At 33.5% G+C, this 24,219-nt stretch overlaps 1 protein-coding gene across 2 annotated transcripts in view; it reads right to left on the bottom strand.

The window, feature by feature from the left end:
• Ano3 (anoctamin 3) overlaps window positions 1-24,219 on the bottom strand; it is a 221,679-nt gene that overhangs the window by 87,063 nt on the left and 110,397 nt on the right. For both annotated transcript variants that reach the window (XM_013019567.1, XM_013019568.1), the window contains 4 exons: window positions 19,408-19,566; window positions 10,543-10,643; window positions 4,264-4,308; window positions 984-1,115 (listed from right to left, as the gene is read on the bottom strand). In XM_013019567.1, the coding sequence (XP_012875021.1) occupies window positions 984-1,115; window positions 4,264-4,308; window positions 10,543-10,643; window positions 19,408-19,566 (437 nt within the window). The remainder of the gene's footprint in view (window positions 1-983; window positions 1,116-4,263; window positions 4,309-10,542; window positions 10,644-19,407; window positions 19,567-24,219) is intronic.

Below are 24,219 nucleotides of genomic sequence, written 5' to 3'. Positions count from 1 at the left end.
AGGAACATTTTTAAAAAATCTGATGTGCCATAGATACATTGAGGTCCAATAAATATACAGCAAAAAGCTAAATATGCTCCCCAGAACCTCTTTCTAAGCTTGTCAGACATTTAGATTTCTCTAGAATTATGTCATTCAAAACTTGTAGACTCATTTCTAGGAGTAAGTAATAGGACAAATACAGTATTAGGAAGGCAAAGGTTTCTCACTGTTATCTGGCTAGGTCATATATTTGGTGGTTTGGAATTCTGTTTCATTCTTCATTTAACTTTCCATATCCCAAAATATAGGATACTTCAAACAGTGTAAGTAGAGTCAAAGCCTTGGTCCTATAGTGTATTACATATTTCTCTGTCTTTTGTCTACCTTGCTTCATTTACTTAGAAATTTATACTTTTTGTCTGCACAATTTGACCAGTATTACCATGGAAGTAGAAGATATAATTGTAATAGTAATCTTCCTTCTACATTCAATTGTGACATACAGAACTCAATGAGTGCTACTTAAATGAATATACAAATATATAAGCATAGAATATCATAGGTAGGTAAAGAGGGATAGAGAGATATCTAAGATTCTCTGAAAATATTTTTCCTTTAGTTTTTTTAAAATTAAACCAAAATAGTTTAGTTAATAAATATATTAATTTTAAAAAGCATGGCTTTGATATCTTAATTACAATATTCTATTATTAATTAAAATTCTATTGTATTATCAGTACTATTTCAATTGGTTGATTATCACAGTAATTGCCTTGAAAGGTATTTCTGATTGTTGCTTGTCTGTTTCTGAATCATACAATGGATGAAAAATTCATAATATTGACTAGGTGTTGTTCAGAAATGAAGTATATTTTTAATGCAGTGATATATTCTTTGATCCATTTAGTAAAAATTGAAATGGCCACTGGTATCTTTTTCTATAATTAAGCTCCAGGTACCAAAATGTAGCAAGGCAGATAGTCGAAAAAAATGGAACTCACTGGTGAATGCGTGCTCGGCTGAAAGGACCTGTATAGCAGTCTGACTCCTCCAGGTCTGGAAAAGCCGACTTGTCCAGAACCATTGGGTTTTGAGCCATCCACTTTTTTATTCTTCTGAAATAATTTTGTACCCTGGAACAAAGTCTCCTTTTAGAACTAGATTTGATTATATTCAAAAGCTATCATAATCCTTCACCACAGGACCCTTAAGTACTAAACAGTCCAAAAAAACACCTATACACCCACACCCACATATTCTGTTCCCACACAGAAGAAAACAAAGCCAGAATGTGTTCAAAGTCTTTCAGCACAGCTGTTACCCTTATTAAAAATCCTGTGGAAAATATTTAAGAATTACTACTCACAAAGAGCATAAAGAATAGCATTCTTAAAAAGCACTATATTTATTGAAGATATATGTGTATTCATGTATGTATCTCTATCTCTACATTGAATCTGGACCTGGATATATATCTAGCTATATCTATTTCTTTAGAGGTACAGATCCTTTAAACAAAAAAGTCAGCAATAGGACTCTACAAAAGTGGATACTGAAAATAAATACATGTTCCCACAACACTGATGTGAAACTGGCTGGTTGTGAAAACTCCAAGTTATTGTCACAGCAGCTATGTTCTCTAAAAAAATCAGGTAATATTAGCACACTATTTACGATATTCTGTGAAGCAAGTTTTAGCATTGTATGCAACAGTTAAGTTGAATGGCAAGACAGAATTGTTTCTTAGGAAAGTATATTACATCTAAATAATGGGCTTTCAATACTTGGCCTTAAAAACAAAAGAAACAAGCAAAAACCCTCAGATAAAAATTTAAGCCAGCAATGGGAAGGCAGCAAATATTGCATCATAAGAACTATTTTATTTGGCTTTATGATGATAAAATTACTATGACATATTTGAAGTTAAGCATCAAATCTGTTGTGAATTTTTGTTGTTGTTGTTCTGGTCGTAGAGCCTGGATTCTGGGCCTGAGCGCTGTCCCTCAGCTCTTCACCTCAAGGCTAGGGCTCTACCACTTGATCCACAGTGCCACTTTCGGCTTTTTTTCCTGCTTATGTAGTGCTGAGGAATCAAACCTAGGGCCTCATGCATGCAAGGCAAGCGCTGTACCACTGAGCCACCTTCCCATCTTCTGTTGTGAAATTTAAGATATAAAAATCTTGGATTAGTTCTCTAATAATGAAGATGACCGTTTGTAAGCCATGCCATTTTTAGCTTTGGAGAGAACACACCATTTTATAGCATAAAATAATTAGTAAGCAGTCTCAACATTTATTTTAGTGTGCTTTACTATAAAGAATGTCTTTAAAGTCATATAACTATTAACTCAGAGGTAATACAAAAATATGTTGAAGATATTAAATGGCTCATATACCAATTACTCTAGCTTTTTGCAATTTATTGCCTTTGGTAAAGAATGTAGTAGTATTATTCAATGAATATCTTAACTCAGATCAATCAGATGATCATTTTTCACTTAAATATGTAATAAAATTGGGTAAACTCTTTCAGCATTGATTCCCTATTGTACCTCATTCATATCCACAAAACTAAAGAACAAAGCAACAATAAGTAATAGATTCATGATACTTTGCTTAGAATAATGAATAGATTAATAGAAAATAGATAGCATGTAAAATATAAAGATAAAATGCAAAATAGATAAAATGTTAAATAGTTGATTACGGTTCAGGCTACTTTGAAAATTTCTTAGAATAACTAATAACTGAATTTTAACTTTATAAAATAAAAATCATAATATAAAAGATAAACATAATGAAACACGTGCTATGGTATTCACTTTACTTATTTATTCATAAGGGTGACTAACATAGAAAGGAGGGCTATTTCTCCAGTATTAACAATCATTTCTTTAGGATTTAATGTGCAAATATTTACCATGAATGTTAAACACTAGGTAACTGAAACAGAACTATAATAGATTTATGCAAATAAACTTTTCTTAAGATTTTAATATATAATACTTTTATTTTGGAAATCTCTGAAGGAAAATGCCTAATTCAACAGAAAACCCAGTAATGATGCAGACAAACTGCCTCTGTTGTAGCATACTAATGGAGATTGAAATAAAGAAACAAAAATATAAATCATCCCATACTGAACAGATGCACACACATATGACAAAATTTTTAAAATCTGCAGTTGTAAATTTACATATAACAACATTTTGATGACGTTGATGTTAGTACAAAATGAGTTGGGATTTTTCTACATAGACCAAGACTCATAAAGGAAATAGAATTCATTCTAAATCAGTACCTTACCACATCAGAAATACTTGTCTAGCTTTTTGGAAACAACATTAATTTTATTAATTTTTAAAAAAGTGAGTACAGGATTAATTTCTGTCATATTAATTCTATTTTCAAGTTATTTTCCTCCATGGTTTATGCTTTTGTCATAAAATCTTACCACAATCAAATTTTGTATTTAAAAAGAGACCAACAGTCTCTGGGGAATAGAGTTGGTGACTCTCTAACATAGACTGCTGTTCTCATAGTATAGATTTCTGAGATGTGTCATTATCCTACAGCATCACTGAGCACAGCATACTATTAAATATTTTTGGATTTTGTCTGTTGAGTTTTCTTTGCAATGAACAACAGTAACAGCAAAAACTCAACAACATGCATGAGCATGAAGCCTTGTGTTTGGGCAATCATTAAATGGAATTATCTTTCTCCCGACTAAACAGTCAGCAGTGATAAGTTGATGTTTTAAGGTGAAACTTTTGAAAAGAAGTTCATTTTCCATATGAGGAAGCTTACATGGTAGAATAAGTGCAGATCTATGATGCAAAATCCACTTTATGTACCATTACATGGGCATGGAGGCTAGACTTTAACATTTCTATGAAATAAGAGAACTGAATTGAATGGTCCATAAGTCTCTGCTAGGTCATCTTAGAATCATTTATCTACTGACTATTACTGCATAATGATCTCTAAAATAAAAGAGTTCGAGTGGTAGTTTGCAATTACAATAGCCCTTCCATAATATATCATGGGAGGTTTCCTGAAATGGTGAAAGTAATAGTAACAAATAAATGATCTTATTTTTGGTATTGCTAAATTTGTTTACTTTAATACCGTTAAATTTAGTCATTTTGGAAATTGGTTCAACAAATTATTGAAACTTTTAACCTAAATTTTATAATTGCTGATATCAGTAATCAAAGAATTATTTAGTTTTTCTGAATGACATATTGGTCAGAGAGAAATTCTGCATCACCCACCAACCTGCCCATTGATTTGTTCCTCTCATCAGTGTAATAGCATTTTTTCCTGAAAAAAAAAAAAAAGAAATCAGCTGAGGGAAATAACAGGAAAACAAAGTGAGAGCTATATGATTGACAATGTTCAATAATATTGAATATTTCAATTCCTCAAATTTCATATGCTTAAGATTTTAATAAGTTTGGAATAAACCAGGTGAGTATAACATAAAGAACAACATATTTACATAATTTAAATATCAGAATCTAAGTTACTATGAATACAAACATTTACTCTTTCTGAACATTTTGTTTTTTATTTCTTTTGTAGAAGTCTATTTTCTTCCACTTAATATATCCTAATTATATCATTTGAGTAGCTTCATTTCTTCTTTCTTTCTTTCTTTTTTTTGTCGGTCATGGGGCTTGAACTCTGGGCTTGGGCGCTGTCCCTCAGCTCTTTAGCTCAAGGCAAGCACTCTACCACTTGAACTACAGCATCATTTTCAGCTTTCTAGTGGTTTATTGGAGATAGGAGTCTCACATTCTTTCCTGCCTGGGCTGGCTTTGAACTGCGATATTCAGATCTCAGTCTCCTGGGGGGCTAGGATTATAGGCGTGAGCCACAGGTGCCCAACTTCTTTCTTTCTTTCTTTTTATTGTAAAGATACTGTACAGAGGGGTTATATTTACATGAGTAAGGTAATGAGTACATTTCCTCTCCAGCATTATTACCCCCTCCTTTGTTTTTCCCCTCCTATTCCTTCCCTCCCCACCTCCTTGCAGTTGTAAAATTCACATTTTCAACGGTGTCATGTATGTCTCATTGTTACAATGGGTCAACCTGTATAAAGTAAATTAATACTTCAATTTGATGGGTGAATCTAAGCTGAAGTATATTTGGCAAATGGTTTTGTCAGGTCATCTTTCTAGAGATAACTCAATCTTTTGAGAACATATATGGAAAGTGTTATATCTGGACCTTTTTAAAAGACTAGCTTCTTTTCTGTCTTTACATTTTGGAAGACTTTTCTGCATTGGAAGCTTATATTTCATTGCATTATTCAGTGTATCCTTAATATAAAACTCATCAATAATCTCTATTTTCCTTTATTCTTCTCCATGAATGAATTTGGTGACCAAATTCTCTGCTACCTATAATGTTCCATCCTGTAACTTCTTAACTGAAAACTGTCACATATAAAGATTGTATCATTTTCCCCTTAATTTTCCATTCTTATCATTCTATTATTTTATACCCTGCATTAGCTATACATTGATGCATGAAATTTACTTGTAAATGGTGATCAGAATCACTGTTCGAGCCAACTCTTAATAGTTGGCTGTTGACTGTAAAGCCTTCTCAGGGACCCAGTGAGATAGGCAGTGTATGGGTGAGCTACTAAGGCCACTGCTTCTGGGAAAGCTGAGCTACTCTACTTTTATACATCTTGTATATTAGACTTTTTATGCTTTTATTTTATTTTTTGAGAAATATACTTTGCATGAGTGTGGTCTAAATTTAATCCTAATTGTGTTAAAAGAAAGTGTTAGAACATTGGCCCCTTCAAATTCTTTATGTCTGAAACATTTATTGGAGGATTGGAAGAAATGTAAGCTTACCTCCCTCTACAGACTCACTTTGAAAACTTCAGGATGATTGACACATTTTAAGTGTGTTGATTATTTTAATGTATGAGAGAGACCTGAACAGGAATTAAATCTGAATCCAAAGAAAAATGATTAGCATGGGATTTGATAACTACTGAGATACACAAATCTAAAACTAAATCTTTTCTGATTTGATAAACTAGAGCTGTGTGTGCAATGTAAGCTTTGAAAATCCTCTGGCTTACTTTAGAAACATTAAGCTCAGTGTGAAGGCCATATTTACTTTAGAGGTAAACTAAGAAAGCAATAACTAGATAATTTAGGTACACAATAATTTACAGACACATTCTATCAGTAGGTAAAACATTAAAGATTTATGATAATACAAAAAGTTAGTCTTTGTAGGAATGTTTATAACAAATCTTTCTGAGTCAATTTTTGGCTTTTCATTGAGGAATGTGAAAGATTTCTAGGGATAAAAATTGTGTGGACTGTCTCAGAGTAAAAATGTATATATATGTATATATATAAACACATTCATATATATGTATACACACACACATATATATATATATATATTCTTTTTTTTAAAGGAAATGGTCATGCTAAATTTTAACCTCCTTGTAAAATCTTTTGAATTTCAGAAAATATAATTTTAAGTACCTCACTACCTTTGTATGTTTCTATCTCACACTCTCTTGAGGGATTGGTTCCAGGACTCTGATCAGATATAAGAACCTCATGAAAAATGCTACATTTTCATCTATCCCACATATATCTTCTGTATACTTTAGTATATTTTAGTATACTTCAGTATATTTTAATTCTTATTTTTGTTAGGCTGAAGTAAAGATCAAATGCTCAACAACTGAATTATATCTCCAGCTCTTTTTTTCCATTATGCATAGGGTTTCACTCTGTAGTTCAAGTTGGCCTTGAACTCATTACCTAGCCCAGGATGACATCAGACTTGAATTGGATATCATGAAAAGACTTTCTGTACAGTTTATGATTGAATAGCATTCTCATCCTGTGTTGCCTGCAAGCCCAAATTGCAAGTGTACCTTATAAATAAATTATAAGTTGGTTACTATGAAGTTAGTTCATGCAACATCTATTATTTAAACTGATCTAGAAAGTTGTTCTGAAACAACTTTTGTTCCATCATTGTTCAAATAGTTCCAAGAACATTAGAACATTAAATTCAGGTAGAAAATGGTGATACCCTACATTGTATAATTCCCTCTTGGAAGTTAGTAAAAATTACTTGGAATATTAAAATATTTAATTATTAATATTAAAATACCAAAGTCAATAATTCTTTATTATCAGAATCAAACTCTTGGGATACTCGTTAAAAGTTTATGTATCCAATACCATCCCCGATCTAGTGTGCCACAATCTCTAGGAATAGGTTCTAGATTTATTTCATTTTTACTGTTTCCCTGGAAAACTTAATGCCTTCTGAAGGCTAAGAGGAACTTCTCCAAATGTTCCTTAATAAATATTTATGTATTAACTTAGAAATTCAGAAGATAATGCATCATAAGGTAATTTTTATAACTCTATAGAACTTATTTTACTCTGCCATACTCTGGGACATACTGTATATTTTCCTAAGATTTATATTATTATTTGTGAGAATTTAATAGCATTTTCTAAAAGTTTCAGTAAGTCATCAATTAGAAACATTTTTGCAGGCAAGAAGGAGGGGATCATGAAATAATATTAGGCAAAGCATCAACAAAAGAAGAATTTTATAATTTTAATTATTTCTCATTTTCTCCCTTGAAGGTACACTATAAAGCAAACATATGCTATTATTTGTTGTAACAGACTTAATATTTGTTTATACTCTACCCAAATTTCTACTTGAAGCCTTTCTATGCCATGTATTTGGAGGTGAGATTTTGAATTTAGGTTATATAGATGATGTCTTAGGTAAATAGGACCAGTGCCCTTAAAAGAGGCCAGAAAGCTAGTCAGCCTTCTTCCTACCAGGGGTCTCCCTAGAAACTATGATGGCACCTTAATTTTGTAATTCTAGCTTTTTGAACTGCTAGAAATAAACTTTGACTAAAACTTTAATCTATGCTTATACAGTATAGTGTCCAAACTCTTTGTATTGTATTCATTATTACTCTCCTATGGGATAAAAATTTATCTGCGTGTTAGTAATAATATAATAAGATCTAAGTTAGACAATGTCAGTTCTCCACTCAGAAAACAGAGTGACACTAGTATTTGAACACCTTTAAAACATTTGTATGAAGTCCAGAGGAGTCTGTGCTCCCACTGAGATCAGATGTTTTAATACAATGATCACACATCCTGAACAGAACCTTAACACTGAAAACCCAGTGAAATGTTCAGCATAGGATTTCTGCTTAGGTCTTCCTCCTTTACCATCTACCAGGAAATTAATTAATTTATATATTTACATTCTTAGTAACAATGCTAACCCAAAATATTGGGACCAAATAAAGGCCTCTAATATGGATTGAGATTAGTGTTTTTTTCTTTTTTTTAGCAATTTTGTCCTTTATGAAAATATTGATCAACGTCTTGGATGTTATGTCTCTTTATGTCATGTGTTGACATAATTTAGTGAAATTGGAACTTGTGCAAAGAAATTCTGTGAGAATTATAATTATAGTAAGTAATTATAATTTTTTATATTGTATAAGAATATAAAAAGTCACCTACTACGAAAAGCAATCATTTTAATTCACTGTATTTTCAATCATATGGCCCTGTATTTTACATGGTTGAAGTTATATTGTATGCATAATCATACCATTATCTCTATTTAAATTGGTCACTTACTATTTTCTCACAATCATTAAAAATTCTTATGCCCATTCATTTTATAAATGATTTATATTTATTGTAAAAGGTATACTCTAACGTTCTTAAATCCTCTTATACTGATGCAGAAGACAATTCTATTTTCTACAATTATAAATTAAACTAGTGAATATCTGATATTTATAAAATAGAAAGTAAAGCCTATGAAAAGATTTTAAGGCTTACAGAAAATATTTTCAAATTGATTTTCAGAAGTTTGACTGCACTCTGAATAAGTAGCTGATTATTTATCATATCTAGGCTAACCATAAAGATAACTAATTGTAAAATTCTTTGATAAATAAAAATGTATGTTACTATTATTCTGGTGATGTTATAAAAAGATAATGTTATGTGGCATGAATGTGCATAGATCATGTCAAAGGCTTGTATAGTCAAGGTCAAGTCAAGTATTCTCCATAATATTATCTATAGTATTATTAGTGTAAATCTTATTGAAATTTCAAAAGAGTTTTAGAAAGTTGCAGGATCAAAAGAGAAAATTTTTAGAGGTCAAGAAACATAGTCTATCACAAATATTTCTCCTCCTTATTTGTATTTTTAAGGTACATTCATAAAATGAATTGAATTTAATGTACTCCTCTAACGACTCATAAGCCCCATTTGCTTCTTTCTGAGGCCAACTTTCATAAAAATGCACAGAACTTAGATTCTTTCAGGAATCTTAGTTATCATCTTTATAAGGAGCTGAGGAACTGGAAAGGTATGTTCATTTTCTGTTGGTTTTCATTTCATATTTTTGCCAAGATCCTTGAGTTATTTTTGGCTTATCTCCTAAATACTATCTCTACAAAGCACTTTGAAAAACTTATTCATGCATGAATGTGAATTCATTGACATCTTTAAGTCTAATACTGGCAGTAGCTCCCAATGCTAAATCAATTTCTAATTCCTGAACAATGACTGTGGTTGCATCTTTCAAAGCTTGAAATGTTACAAAAGTGTAGAAATATCGCAATCATTATTTCATTTACCAATGAATACAGTAGAGATCACAAAACTGAAGAGATTCTGCAGCCAGTAACGTGATCTTTCTTGCTACCAACTCTGAAGAGTTTTTCTATTTTTAGTTAACACTTTTAATATTCACTTGTACAAAGTAGGTTCCCTCGGAATCTCATTTTCTTTGAACCTTTTAAATGCTACTGGGGCGCTGGTGAATCACACTTAGCTTCACATTGATGTGATCCCTCCTGTCTTCAATGTGAGTGAATATTTTGCATACAATAGAAGCACTGTTCATTTTACTTAGAAGAAATGGACGAGAGATATCTTTTATTCTGCATATGGCACCAAAGTTTCTCAGGTTAGGAAATATATTTTCTTTCCAATCTGCTGACATCAAAGACTGAAGAAATTTTGAAAGGAGCAATTCATTCATAAATTAGTACTGACAAATGGAACTAAGAAACTAGCCCGATTGAAATGATCTGCCCTTGGAAACTGGTCATCCATGAAGAACTCTGTGTTTATATCTAAAGATCATTTTCAATCACACATCTTACTTTCTACAACAAATAACAGGGTTTTATCCATCTATTTGAACTCAGAGGTGAGCATGTTCTTGAGAATGGTTAAATTTCAACTCTGAGAATAATGATTTCATCTTCTGTCTCTAGGCAAGTGTATTTTGAAATGATAGAAAGTGTTCAGGGAATTAGGAAGCTTATTAGGCAAAAAATAATTTTTAAAAACCTTCTATTTTTGGAAAAAAAAGCCTTTTCCTGGTTAAAAAAAAGGGCTACATTTATTGCTCCGTGGTATTGTAAAAGGCAGACTCATATTAGTATATATTGAAATGAAATGAGACAAAATTAAAAAGTACCTGAAGGGCATTCGGATGTTCAGCCTCTCTGCATACTTGCACAGTGTGTCCCATGGTATGTGAATTTTAATAAACATAATATCGGGATTTGCAAGAGCTGGCTGTGAAGGATAGCAAGACAGGTAAGATTTATAAACAAAACATGATATTTATATCAAAATTTGATCACAAGCAAGAACTATCACCCTCCCTGATTATACATGAATTGTCATCATCGATTAAGAGACAAATTACATGTGTACATTTTTTTAAATAAAGAAAAACCTCGATAAAATATTGGCATGGAAACCAGCTGAGGATTGGACACATCCAGACATCAATTACAGAGTGTCCACGAGTTGTTTAACAGGAAGTGCCTTCATCATGTACTCAGTCAGTTTGAAACACTCAGCTTTCAACAATGCACATGCATAACAATAGAATCCAGAAGGCAAGTTCACATTCATCCCTCCAGAACTTGATAACAGTCATGAAAGTAAACCTGATAAGTGGATAGGCCTGGTGACCATCCACATACACCTGCACAGATAACCATAAAACTTCCCTTCTCACAAAATCAAGAAGCAGATGATCCCTTCTCTCTCCTGTAAATGCACCAGCTATCAATAAATTAGGGTGAGAAAACTGATAACTTCTTGAGGATTGAAAGAAAAACAATAAAATATCTTTGTTTTTCAAAAATATGATGTCATTCCATTAGTTTCTCTGCACAGGCAAGCAGCAGGCTTTTCCTCTGTGCCACAACTGTGTACAAGAAATAAGCACCTGTGTAAATGAATGAATGTTCTTAGATTGCTTATTATCAAAATGTAGGTTTCTCCTACCAGAGCTATATGGATAATTAAGAATCTCTAGATATTCTTTTTTATCAGCTTATGTCAGTTAATGGGGGGATTTTATTGTTACAACTCCACATCTTTGCACTGTAGCACTGTATTCTAATCAATCACACCTCAAGTTATTTTTTTTTATTTTTTATTCTTTTGTCGGTAGTGTGGCTTGAACTCTGGGCTTGGGCGCTGTCCCTGTGCTCTTCAGCTCAAGGCGAGCCCCCTACCACTTGAGCCACAGCGTCATTTGTGGTTTTCTAGTGGTTTATTGGAGATAAGAGTCTCACAGACTTTTCTACCTGGGCTGGCTTTGAACTGAGATCCTCAGATCTCAGCCTCCTCAGTAGCTAGGATTATAGGCGTGAGCCACGGGTGCCCAGCTCTCAAGTTATTTTTGATGGACACTGTTTCATGAACTCTTTTTCCTTTCCTTTAAGAGAAGGCAGAACCATTGCAAATTGTCTCTTGTCATTAAATAATTTATCCATTTACTCTCATATTTTATTAAGTGTAAACTGAATCTTCAAGTTACTTTCTAAATCCTATGATAATACTCAGAAAATAAGTCCTATATAAACCATTAGGAACTCAGGACTATACAAAACTGTCAAGTTTTCATGCTCACTCTATATTTTTATTCTATTTCAACCTGTATGTAAACATAAGATTTTAAATACCTTTTATCTAGCTAAGAGGATTTTGAGAAGAGTCAAGCAATCATCATAATCATCTAGGTGGTTCTCTTTCTCTTTTCAAAATCGGGCACCAGGTCTATTTCTTTTCTTTCCTTTTTTTTTTTTTTTGCCTTGGGGTCCTTGAGCTCTTTTCCTCAAGGTTAGCACTCTACCACTTTGGATTTTCTACTGGTTATTGGAGATGGATTTTGCTGCCTCGGCTGATTTAGAACTGTGATCCTCAGATCTCACACTCCTGAGAAGCAAAGATTACAAGCATGAGCCACCTGAACCTATCTCAGGTCTAATTTTTTCTTGTAAATGCAAGGATTAGATTCTCTTGTCTATCAATATCTTAATAATGCTCATTAGAGTCCCATGTGTTTCTATACCAGATACTCATTTAAATTCTTAGATTTGGTCCAGATTGTAAAATATATAGCTAAACAAATACTTGGTGTAGCTTAACAACTAACTTGGCATTATATTTAGTCATGCTCACAGTCCAGTTTGTTTTAAAGGCCTACACAGTTATTTACATCTATGTCTGAGGCCCACAAAACATGGGACATTTATCATTATCTTTGCATCAACTTCCACAAAACTTATCCTCCATGTGAACATCTGTCACAAGAGAACTTTGTCTTCTCTGTAGACATCCTGACCAAATTGGCCCAGTGAGCAAGTTTTGAATTCCAAGTAGGCTTAACTCTTCAGGAAACTAAAAACTTAAACCCAGAAAATAGAATAAAATTATCAGTTTAATTTAAGAACAAATTTAACCATATCTTCAAACATAGTCATCCACATATTCATCACATATATTCATTGGATTATATTCATATTAATATTTATCAAGCCCTACATTCTAAGTTTCTAAGTAGGTCTAGTTTTGTGGGGTTTCCAGAATAGTATTATTCAAACTTGTTTCACCAACATTTTAAAAACAGTGCTATTAGAAAGTCACACCACTGCAATAATATTCATGCTTAGAGGGCAGTCTGAAGTCTGATCATTCCTTCCCTACTACCCCGCAGACACTTCCTATACAAGAATTACTTTCTCTTTTAAGACAGAAAATTAGAAAAAATTTGGGCTTCTCACTAAGAGAATTTTGAGACATGTTAAGACACAACATTTACTGAAAATAGGAGATAGTAGGGGATTCTGAATATGCAAATTCTTAGGTCACAAACTGTTTTCTTTGAGCTTACTGACATACTAGTATTTCCAAATTACTATGAGACAAGCATAGTGAAAGATGGTTTTATGCCAGTGTAATTTCTGAAGGACCTTTCTTATTTAATGTATATTTGTTTCAAATGAAGGTTTATGGAAATTATCATTGACAGTGCCAGAGGTACATAGACTTATCTCTCAAATATTAACAGGTCTTTGAACTTAGACCAATATTAGGAACATTAACTACAGTTGGGGAAAAAAGCATAACATGTAAAAAATGATCACTCATTCATTCAAATAACTACTAATACAGATGTATCTGTCAGCTTATACCCAACATTGATCATGAAAAAAGAGAAGATTTTCGTGTTGATTCTTCCAGGCTATTTTTAGTGTATACTCCAGACTTAGTAGGAGGGTTTCGTGCAGAGATAGTATAATAAACAATTTTAGGGTAGAAGCTGCAGTTCAGTAGCAGAGTGCTTACCTATCATATTGTAGGTCCCAATTTCAATCTCTAGTGCAATAAGTAATCAAACAAGCAAAGCTTTTAGAAATGAAAAAAACCCACCTTATATATCCATTTATTAAATGATTCGTCCATCCAGGACAAAAAAGACATATGTTTCATTTTAATATATTTCTACTTTTGCCTTATTCATGCAGAAATTTTTATACTCAAAATAATAATAAAAATTCTTTTTGAAATTTTGCTGTTGGCTACTGATATGACATCAACCTGCATTCCACTTACCAGGCACAAGTACACTTTTTTCAAACATAACTACCTACTTAGAAGAAACCACATGTTATAATAGGAAAAGGTTGTTGTTTGTGATCACAGAGACTTGAGCACAAATTATATCTCCATGAATTGTTAGTTCAGTGACCTTGGGAAAATAATGACCCTGAGTTTCTTCACTTGAGAAATGAAAAGAGGGAGTTCAGGTTTAGAGTTGGACATGTTATAAGAGACAGTGCTAGTGAAATCTCTATGCCTGACTGTTTCTTTAGAAATGTTGGTTTTCAAGTCCTGGCGTGCCTTTTAATCAAGCAAATCCAAAATTTAGATGAATTTCTAAGTGTCTTTTATTTTCTCCCACCTCTGTAATGGCTTACATGAGTTGTCTTTGTTGGAGTCTATCTCTTGGTTGTGTATGTCTTTTATAGTAGGCCTTTGGGTTATAAAAGCATAAAAGCAACAACAATCTGATTTGGGAGAAACTGTGAAATTCAGTGACCTGAATCAAGATTTAAATATTTAGTTTGAGAGAAACATCTATACCATTGTCGATCTGGTAATACAATGAAGTACAGATTATAAAACAAACAACAGCAATATTATATTTCTTTTGGTTTTTAAATTCTTTGAAAAAATGCTTCTTCTGTATCTATTTAAAGCATCCTATGCTACTGTATTTTTTCCCTTTTATAGAGATGTAGTTTGTTTAAATTTGGGTCATACCACTTCTCAGAACTCCATTTCATTCAGAGTGAAAGCCAGCTTCTTCAATGACATTTTCATCTTCTCACCCTCAATATCTCAAGAACTTCCTCTGCCCTGGTCTCCTGTTTCCCCTCCCCTCCCTCCACGCCCATCATTTGATCATGCACTACTTGCTTGCTCTGTCCTACTTTTCCTACATTGATATCTTCTTTGTCTGATAGTACATTTCCCTTCTATTTAGTTATATGTCCTGAGAGAATACACTTCATTTGATTCCTTTATACAGCCCAAGCATCTGCTTCTGTATCAGACAGAAAAGGCCCTCCAAATGTGGGTTGAATGGATGAGTTAATTTGTTTTGAGTATACATTCTATATAACTTATACCTAGACAAGAGCTAATACAGACAAGAAAGCCAATGAGCCTGAACTATTTTGGAATGGGGCTCTATGTCAGGTTCCCAATTAGCTGTATGAACAGCTTGTCTCACAAGAATTAGTACTTCATTACTGTCAACCTCTTCCATGAGAAATAGTCACCTTAAATAAAGGGATGCTTTGAAGGAGGCTTCTGCATTACAATGACTAACCTCATGAGGAAAATGTCAGGTTAAGTGCACACACAGCTAGAACATTTCTCATTTTATATGTCGTAACTCACTCTCTCATATATATATATATATATATATATATATATATATATGTATATATATATAGTGGAGAAAGATATTTTAAGAACTGCCTTTCTATAATTCCTAAACTTTAATTCTCTTTTATTATACCACCACTTAAAATTAAAAAACACGGATTTCCAGCAATTGGTCCACTTGATGCTGTGAGGCAGAAGCAGAAAGCTGCCAGTTTGGTGCTTTTGTGTTCAGCTCTGCTGCATACAGGCTTCTCAGAGGAAACAAAGCACCTCCATCCCTCACGCTTCACATTGTTACTCAATTATTCCACCCCAAACTCCCAAGAGATATGACATTCACCCCTGAAGACTGAATTTAAGAAATTTAAAAAGAAATTTAACAGTGGAGTTTTTATAAAGTCATTCTGTAAGTTTTAGGGGACAGAGTGGTGCAAAAACAGCACATTATATCTTCTTGGTCTTTAAGTCTAGGAGAAAGCCACATTACTGATATGAATAGGAAACTGAATTTGCTTATGAAGCACCTACCCTGACCATTAGAAATCACTTCTGCATTCATTTAGATAGACTTCCAGTGTGAAACACTGTATCTTGATGTTGTTATCTCCTAGAAACTGATCACATTCACACGCAATTGGAGGAGAAATTGAGATCTCCTCTCTGCTATGCTTAGAGCTTGAGTCTGGAGAACTCAAGAAGTCAAGAAGAGCATTTCCCATGTCATTCACCTTTTACCCTACAAATCCAATACTTGCTGACATTTTTACTTTTGCAGATCTGATTTTCCTTTTCTCTAACAGCAAATCCTAAGTACTTTCAATATAAATATGTATTAAAATTAAGTTGCAATTAAATACACAACCTTTAATAGAAAATTGAAAGATAAACACTTATAGCACCACAAAATATGATAGCTTATACTGTCATGGTTTGCTTTAGTTATTGTTATTGTTATTTTATGTGTGTGTGTAGAGTTGGATATCTAATGCAGACTTTGACAAGACATGGCAGACACGTTATCCCAGATCTATAGCCCAGCCCCAAAATACTGTATTTAATACATTAGATAGCTATCAGTGTTCACATATCAATGAGTTCTACGCTATCATAAAGTTTATTCTCAATGTTGTTTTGACTTGCATTTCTTTTATGGCCTGAAATGTTGAGCATTTCATACATACATACATAGACACACACACATATATATATATAAAATGTAATTTACTCATCCATTATAAAGAATGATATTGTACCATTTATAAAGAAATGGAAAAACTTGGAAAATTATAAGTGAAATAAATCAGCCACAGAGAGACAAAAGTTTCATTTTTCCCCTTATAGATGGAAACTAGATTTAGACTATGAACTTACAAGTAAATATGTTTGGTGGTATGCCAGTGTATATTAATGTATTAACTGAAATACAATCAATTCAAGGGAGAGCTCAAATAGTGTAATTTCTTGCAAAGGCACTAAGAAGCAGATACTTGAAATGATGGGGTGGGGTCAAGGGGAAAGAGGTAGAATAATGAGGAATAGAAGGGGAGAATGCAATCAAGAATTCAATGAATATCCTATAACATTAAGAAGAATGAGGAAAGGGATAGATAGGGGAAGGATAGGTGGGAATGTTGAAAGGGGTGACATTGACGTTGATTAAGATGCCTTGTACTCATAAACTGCTTTGTTAAATGGCAAGTCTTTTGTACAACAATATGAAGATAATTTTAAAAATAGGTAAAAAATAATCTCAGAAACAGGTTATCTTGTATCATCTTCTGTTTGCTCCACTCAATACAGAGTTTGGGGATACTGATGTAAAGGATTTCCAGAGCTCTGTTCCTTATTACATTTGTCTGCTATGGTCTGTGATACATGCAGATATGATATGATAGTTATTCCCATAGTTAGGTATGTTCCATGTTAAAGAAAAGATTTTCCTTATGGCTGCTGAGTCCCTGGAAAGGCCTGTTCTCTTCCTAGAAAGAAATATTAAAAACAGTAGAGGACTACAAGGAAATTCCTCAGTACTATTTCTGCAACCGGAAAGGGCCATTTTAGAGGAATGAGCATAAACTCTAAGAGCTAAAATCCACCATGGAAATAAGTGCCTAGGTCCTAAAACAATTCTGTAAAAAATCATGTATGTTTATAAAACAGCCCTAAGTTCCAGGTACAAATTTAGCTTATGAAACACCTTGAGTTAAGACTTAGAAACTGAGTCATATCATTCCTAGGTTGCTGACCAACAGAATTTAAAGTTGATGCATAGCTTTTATTTGAAGTGGATACATTTTTTGAAAATGTATTGAGCAGGAATAATAATTTTAAGATATCTTGATGGAAGCCACGAGACAGTATCTTTTTCAATGTTAGAATGCTTATTTTAAAAAATACTTTTATTTAGTATACCATATGTTTCATAGCCTGAAACAACAAATATACTTCCAATAAGCTCAATTGTTTAAAAAGTCATGTTGTTACTCTCAAAATTAGGAATCAAAGCAAGGAATGTAATAATTCCATATATATATATATGTATATATACTATTCCATATCTATATATAATTTTGGTATTCTGACTCTCCTGAATGTTCTGTGTTCGATCTGTTCCAGGAAACATTTTAATATTATTTACCTCTTCCATTTTCTGTGTCCTCGGTCTCTTTGCTTCTCTCCCAGTCTTTCTTTTCCTCTCCTCCACTCTCTCCTACCTTTCTTCTTTCTTCTTTGTCCCACATCCTTCCCTTCACCTCTACCTCTCCTCTATTTCCATCCTTTCCCAGCTTCGTTTCCCCTGGATCTTCCTCATTGTATTTTAAAAGTCCTTTTTAAAAATTAATACAAAGTAAAGAATAAAAGAAACAAAGGAATTAAATGTAAGACTTCATTTTCCTATCTACCATTACTTTTCCTCCTCTCACTACTAGCAAGTTGATCACATTTGATGCTGTCCTCATTTTCTATTATCTATTGGCACTTCACCCTAGTCTCGTATGCACAGCTGTCCTGTCGGATAAGCAGTTCTCATGGCTTTTTACCAAAGATCTCCATATTCTCCAATTGAATGAAGCTCTTTCTGGTCTTGGATCTCTCAACAGTGGTGAACCTGAATGGTTAACTCTTCCCTGGGACAGTTCAGCTCTTGCTTATTTCACTTATCTCTCATTATTCCTCTTTTTCTATCTTACTCTTCTTATCCTTATGCTTAGTTTTTTCCTTATTCTTACTAGTGATTTGTGCCAATACATGGTTTTTATGTTTATCCCAAGAATGTGGTACACAGTAGATGCTTCATTAATTCTTCAATGAATGGAAAAATTTTTGTGATCACAAGCCTAAGTTGTTCTCCTTGGAATTTTTTTTCTCATCATAGCTCAAGCACCCCAAAGAAATAAATGTAGAAATATTTTCCTGTGTATACATGTGAAGATAAATAGTTAGCAGATTCTACCCATTTATGACCATGTCCAATACTGCCATGATCTTTTATACTTTCATTTAGAGTATAGGTAACATTCTTTATAGTAATGTTGGTGAAGGGATTCTTGAGCCTTTTCAGAGAAAATATATAAGAAATTGCTAATCCTGTTTCAAAGCTAGTATATTGCAATGGGATATATAGAAAGATAAGATATTTGACTATCTATATGTCCCATTGCAATATACTAGAAAGAAAAAATATTTGAGGGGCTGGGAAGGTGGCTCAGGGGTAGAGTGCTTGCCTTGCATGCCTGAGGCCCTGGGTTTGATTCCTCAGCACCACATAAGCAGAAAAAGCCAGAAGTGGTGCTGTGGCTCAAGTGGTAGAGTGCTAGCCTTGAGCTGAAGAGCTGAGGGACAGCACCCAGGCCCAGATTTCAGGCCCCATGACTGGACCCCCCCAAAAAAAGAAAGATAAGATATTTGAATAATACTATTTATAACATCATTTTTATATTTCACATTATTTTATAAATTATGGTAATTTTACATTTTGAAGGAAATTATTGTATTTTTGTGGAGACATATATTTTCTTCATCTGATCATAAGTAATTGTATTTATTCCAGAGTAATAAACCAGAAATAATAATGATCAAATACCTCTTTCTCCAACATTAAACCTTCGGCTCTGAGGTTCTTCTCAAATGTATTTCTTTTGTCATACTGGATATTTGTCTTCCTATAAACCAGGATGTAATCAATTCGTTTTTTGCCATCTTTGAAGAGAAGTCCACTGGATGCTATGTAATTCATGTCATTCTAGAAACAAAGCAGTGTTTGTTATAAGTCAGACAAGTATCTAACAACACATTATGAAAGATGTCTTAAATATTCTTTTTGTGAGACATGGATTCAATTCAAAATAATCTTCATCTACCATAAAAATGCATAACAAATGATATGCCAGAATTTGAAATAAAGTGAGCTGAGTTTTGCTGATGCTGAAATCAATACGTTTTATAAAATATTATCACCTGATATATGCTGTTGATTTACTAAACCATGTGTATATATTTTTTCCCAAACACATCATCTTATTTTCCTGCTCACAATTTGAGTTTCAAACACAAAGACAATTAGGTTGAGCAAACATCCTAAGTAATATGGACAGAAACCAATAAATCTACCAAGACATTTTGTCTGGCCTCTTCTCTCCTGTGTCATATTGGAGGCTGAACCACCAAACAGTTTTTTCAGAACTCTAGATGGGTTCTAGTTGTGCAGGATTTTGATCAGGTTATGCTGCCAGAGGTCTCATGTGGGCAGTTGGGTTTTCTTTTCTCATTCATTCAGGCAGTGTTCCTAGGGATCTGGTGGTCACTAGGAATTCTGCCTGTCTTCCTCTTTTGCACACCATGCCAGAATCACACACACCAAGCATATCTCCCCAAACTCCTAGGTGTGGAGGCCTGTTGACCATAGCCAGGTTGTACTTCTGCTTGTTGAACTTGACCCAGAACCTGTATATAGATACAGATACAATTTATGAAGTCACGCAGAGTCCTATAACTTTCATGGCTCTGTCTAGACAGAATCTGCTTAATCAGAGATAATTAATGGAATTCAATAATTCTAATTTTTCTATCCTTGAAATGTTATTTTTCCACTCTCTGTAGCACAAAGGAATTTCCTCTTATAAATAGGTGTGACTCTTAGCTGTTGCTGGTTTCTTTCCTATCCATAACACAACTTTAATTTTGGTAGCTCAGAAGGTTATTTCCATGTATTTAGAGTGTGTGTCTTTATTGCTTTAATTGGATTCTGAGAGTGACAGGGCAAGCTGAAGAATGACAGAGGGGCCAAGTCAAGAGTCCGGATTAGTAAGTGTCCTCCTATTCATTAAGGCACACAATGGAACCTGTGAGTCCATCTCTCCTCATTGGGTAGTCATAAGGAGGGGTTCAGCTGGTAAGCTCAAGTGTGAGTGTACTAAGTTTGGATTTCTTAATCCTATCTTACTGACTGCAAATAATTAAAAAAAGAACTATTTTCATTAGTTTCTTGTAGCTGTGTTTATTTTTGACATTCTAGTCACCTTTGTGATAATCTTTAATGATGAGTTGGGAGAGGGTTGTCTAGATACTGTGAGACTGATATCATGCTTCATGTAAAAGTTCTAGTTTACACTTCTTTGTTAGAAAAAAAAGTTCTCAAATCCTTTACATGTAATTAAAATCTATTTTGGAATTACAGCCATCCCTTACTAATAGTTCTTGTTACAGACCCTACTTCCTACTGACTAATGAACGAAGCATTTTAATTTTCTTTCATTTCAGAAAAATAAGAAACATTATTGTTATCCCAAGAAAGTCACATATTTAGAAAACAAGCAGTCCTTGTTAAAAATAGACTGTGCCTCATAAACGTATTTCAGAAGAAATTCCGCATTTGGTGGAAATGTATTAAGTGCTGATAGAATAATGAAAATCTTGCTTTTTTTCTCTTGGAAAATTTTCATTTAAAAGTACTATTTTTGGAAAGATATGTTCAAATGTTTAATAATGCATCTAGTTTAAATTTAAAATATGTAAAGATGTAACTGATTATGCAAATATTTGAAACAATTTTAAATTCTGAGTTTTAGGAATGCCAATATCTGCTCTCAATGATGTATAGATGTGACTCCCTGTGATATCCTTCTAGATGGGGTTCTGACCAGATTTTACTACCTCTGTAACCTCATGCCATCTCTATGTCTTTATTCTGTGACAGTTAGAAATGTTAATTTCTGACAATCAGAAACTAGGGAGTATTCATATCAGATAGCAGGGTGCATACGAGGTGAGGTTGTCCTCCAGATTCTCTATAGCATAGTTGAAAAACGTGCCAATAAAGGACAGAATAGCTAATAAAATTAATTGAAGAAATCACCCTAATAACTAGCATAAGCCAAACAAAGATTGAGTGCTGTTCTGTGCAACACACAGTTGATGTATGTGAACACACACACAATATGTCGTGCTTACAGAATTAGAGAACCATATGCTATTATCCCAGTTGATAGATGTTGAAACCCAGGCACAGCTGAGTAGATTGATATACTATTAGGTAGATATAGTAAGAACAATAGCTACGGTGTGGTGTAGATTAAACGAATAAGCAGGGTACATAATAAATGCATATTAGAAGAAAGGTTTCATAAATGCCAGGAGTAAAAACAACCTACAATATTACTTATTTGAGATGATTCTTATTATGTGATGGTGATGATTATATGAAATATCATTGGATAGGAATAGACACACAAGGTAACATATCCTAAATTGGGTTGTTTTCCAAATAAGAACTGTAGTAAAAAAAAATCACACTGAAAGACTTATTTAAAATTATAGCTTCTTAAAGTACAGAGACTCTTGAGACCAGGCCATTATAGATTTCATCATGCTGAACACTTGAAATTGTTTATTTTATTTTTAATAAGTTTTTTATTGTAAAAATACTGTGCAGAGGGGTTACAGTTACATGAGCAAGGTAATGAGTACATTTCCTATCAAACATTGTTGCCTCCTCCTTTGTTTTCCCCCTAACATCCCTTCCCTCCCACCTCCACAACTACACTCCCCCCCACCTCTGCAAACTTCTGCTGAATTGGATCAATGATGGTTATGAATTATTAAAGTTACTAAAAAATGTAAATGTATTTTAGTCAGTCAGACAGAGGTATGACATTGAGTATGTTTACCTAGCCTCCTAGCAAACACCTCCTGGACTTCAATTTGAGGAAGGAATTTCTAATGCTCCATTAATGTCAAGAATTCACTGATAAGGTTATATTTTAATGTATCAGAATATCATGCTCTATGATAAGGGTTAGTGATTTTTTTTACTTTGTCAAAATTATCTCAAACTTTATCTACTTAAAAATGATTAATTCACATTTTGTATATCTCTGCTTTAAGGATTTGGTCAAGTTTATCTGGATCTTTTGTATAGATCTGTGGAAAGCTAGAAAGGCTTGACTGGGGAGGCAGAGCCCACTTTCAAACTAACTCAGGTCTTTGGCAGAATTCATCTTCTTGAGGGTAAGGAATAACTGCTCAGCTTCTTGTTGGCTATTGTTTGAAAATTATGCTCTGCTTCTTCAAACTACTTACTAGGCCTTGGCATAGAAACTTTCCCAATATGGCTACTTGCTTGTCGAAACTGACAAGGAGAGTTTGCAGAGTGAGTCTCAAAAGCCAGTCTTCCATAGTGCAACACAACTGATCTCTTTTGCCTTATACTACTGGTTAGAAAGAAGTTACAGGGCAGGTTGCTACACAGGGTATAAATACAGAAGCTGGGATCATGTGAGGAAATCTCAGACTGTGTCCACTGCAGCAAGGCTCATGATTTACAAGAAAATTACAGAGTTTGATTAAAAGATTAAAAGGCAGGTTTTATGTTTATCATTTTAATGGGAGAAATTGTTAAGGCCTCACTCATTAAACTTCTCACCAGAACAACTCAGGACAGCATATCTGCTTGAAATTTGTCACAAGAAAGAAAAGAAAAGAGGAAGCAAGAGAAGGAAGTGAGTGGAACTAAGTGGATCTCATGGTTTTGTCCTTGTCAATGTGACTTCCAATAACTCTCTTTCCTTCCAACCACTCTTTCTTCTACCAGGAAGCAAGAAAATGTGCCACAATGTCCTTCTTGGTCCTAAATATTTCTCCAGCAGACTATTTTGTAAAGATCTGTAGGTCCAAGTGATATAGTAACTAAGACTTTTCTTTCTGTATGGAAAATTTACACATAAGTTTCTGTCAGCTGATTTTACTTCCCAATAGACATCAAATGTCTTTTCGGATTGAATTAAGAATGTCAACCTCTTTATATGGCAAACTGTTAATATGGGAAAGAAGAAAATAAGAGAATCCAAGTCTTTACTTATCCCAGAGCACAAAGCAATTTCTGGTCTAACTCAATGGTTTGTAATTGCATAAATCAGTCAGAGCAAAAAACACAGGTCATTTTAGAATGGAAAATGTTTTGGCACGTTTAAAATAAGGTTGGAAAAAGAAGGTGCAGAAATGAAAAAATCCTTCCAGCAAAATGTAGATGCAGGGCATAAAAACAGAAATCATATTTATAATTTTAGCAATATAGCCAACAGCAAATCTCAGTAGTAACCTATATACACTGACAAATGAAGTGCAATATGACACCTTTTGACTAATTCAGGAAGGTATCATTGTAATGTAGCTGGAATATTTAAAATAACCATTAATTTAAAAGACAAAGATGCCCTCTCACATTGGAAATAAGCTATCTGAGATTGTATGTTCAGTAATTAAGATATCTTACTGTGAGGCTCTGAGTTATGTATATCTGTGACTGAGCACTTGTCTAGCAGGGGTCAGGCTCTGGTTCAATCCCTGAAATTGGATACAAAGAAGACAATACCTTTCTTATAACTTAACCTCACCTATG

Source organism: Dipodomys ordii, unplaced genomic scaffold (assembly GCF_000151885.1).
Source record: "Dipodomys ordii isolate 6190 unplaced genomic scaffold, Dord_2.0 Scaffold46, whole genome shotgun sequence".
Taxonomy (NCBI): Eukaryota; Metazoa; Chordata; class Mammalia; order Rodentia; family Heteromyidae; genus Dipodomys; species Dipodomys ordii.
The sequence above is the reverse complement of the archived record's forward strand: the minus strand, read 5'-3'. Positions and strand labels throughout refer to the sequence as shown.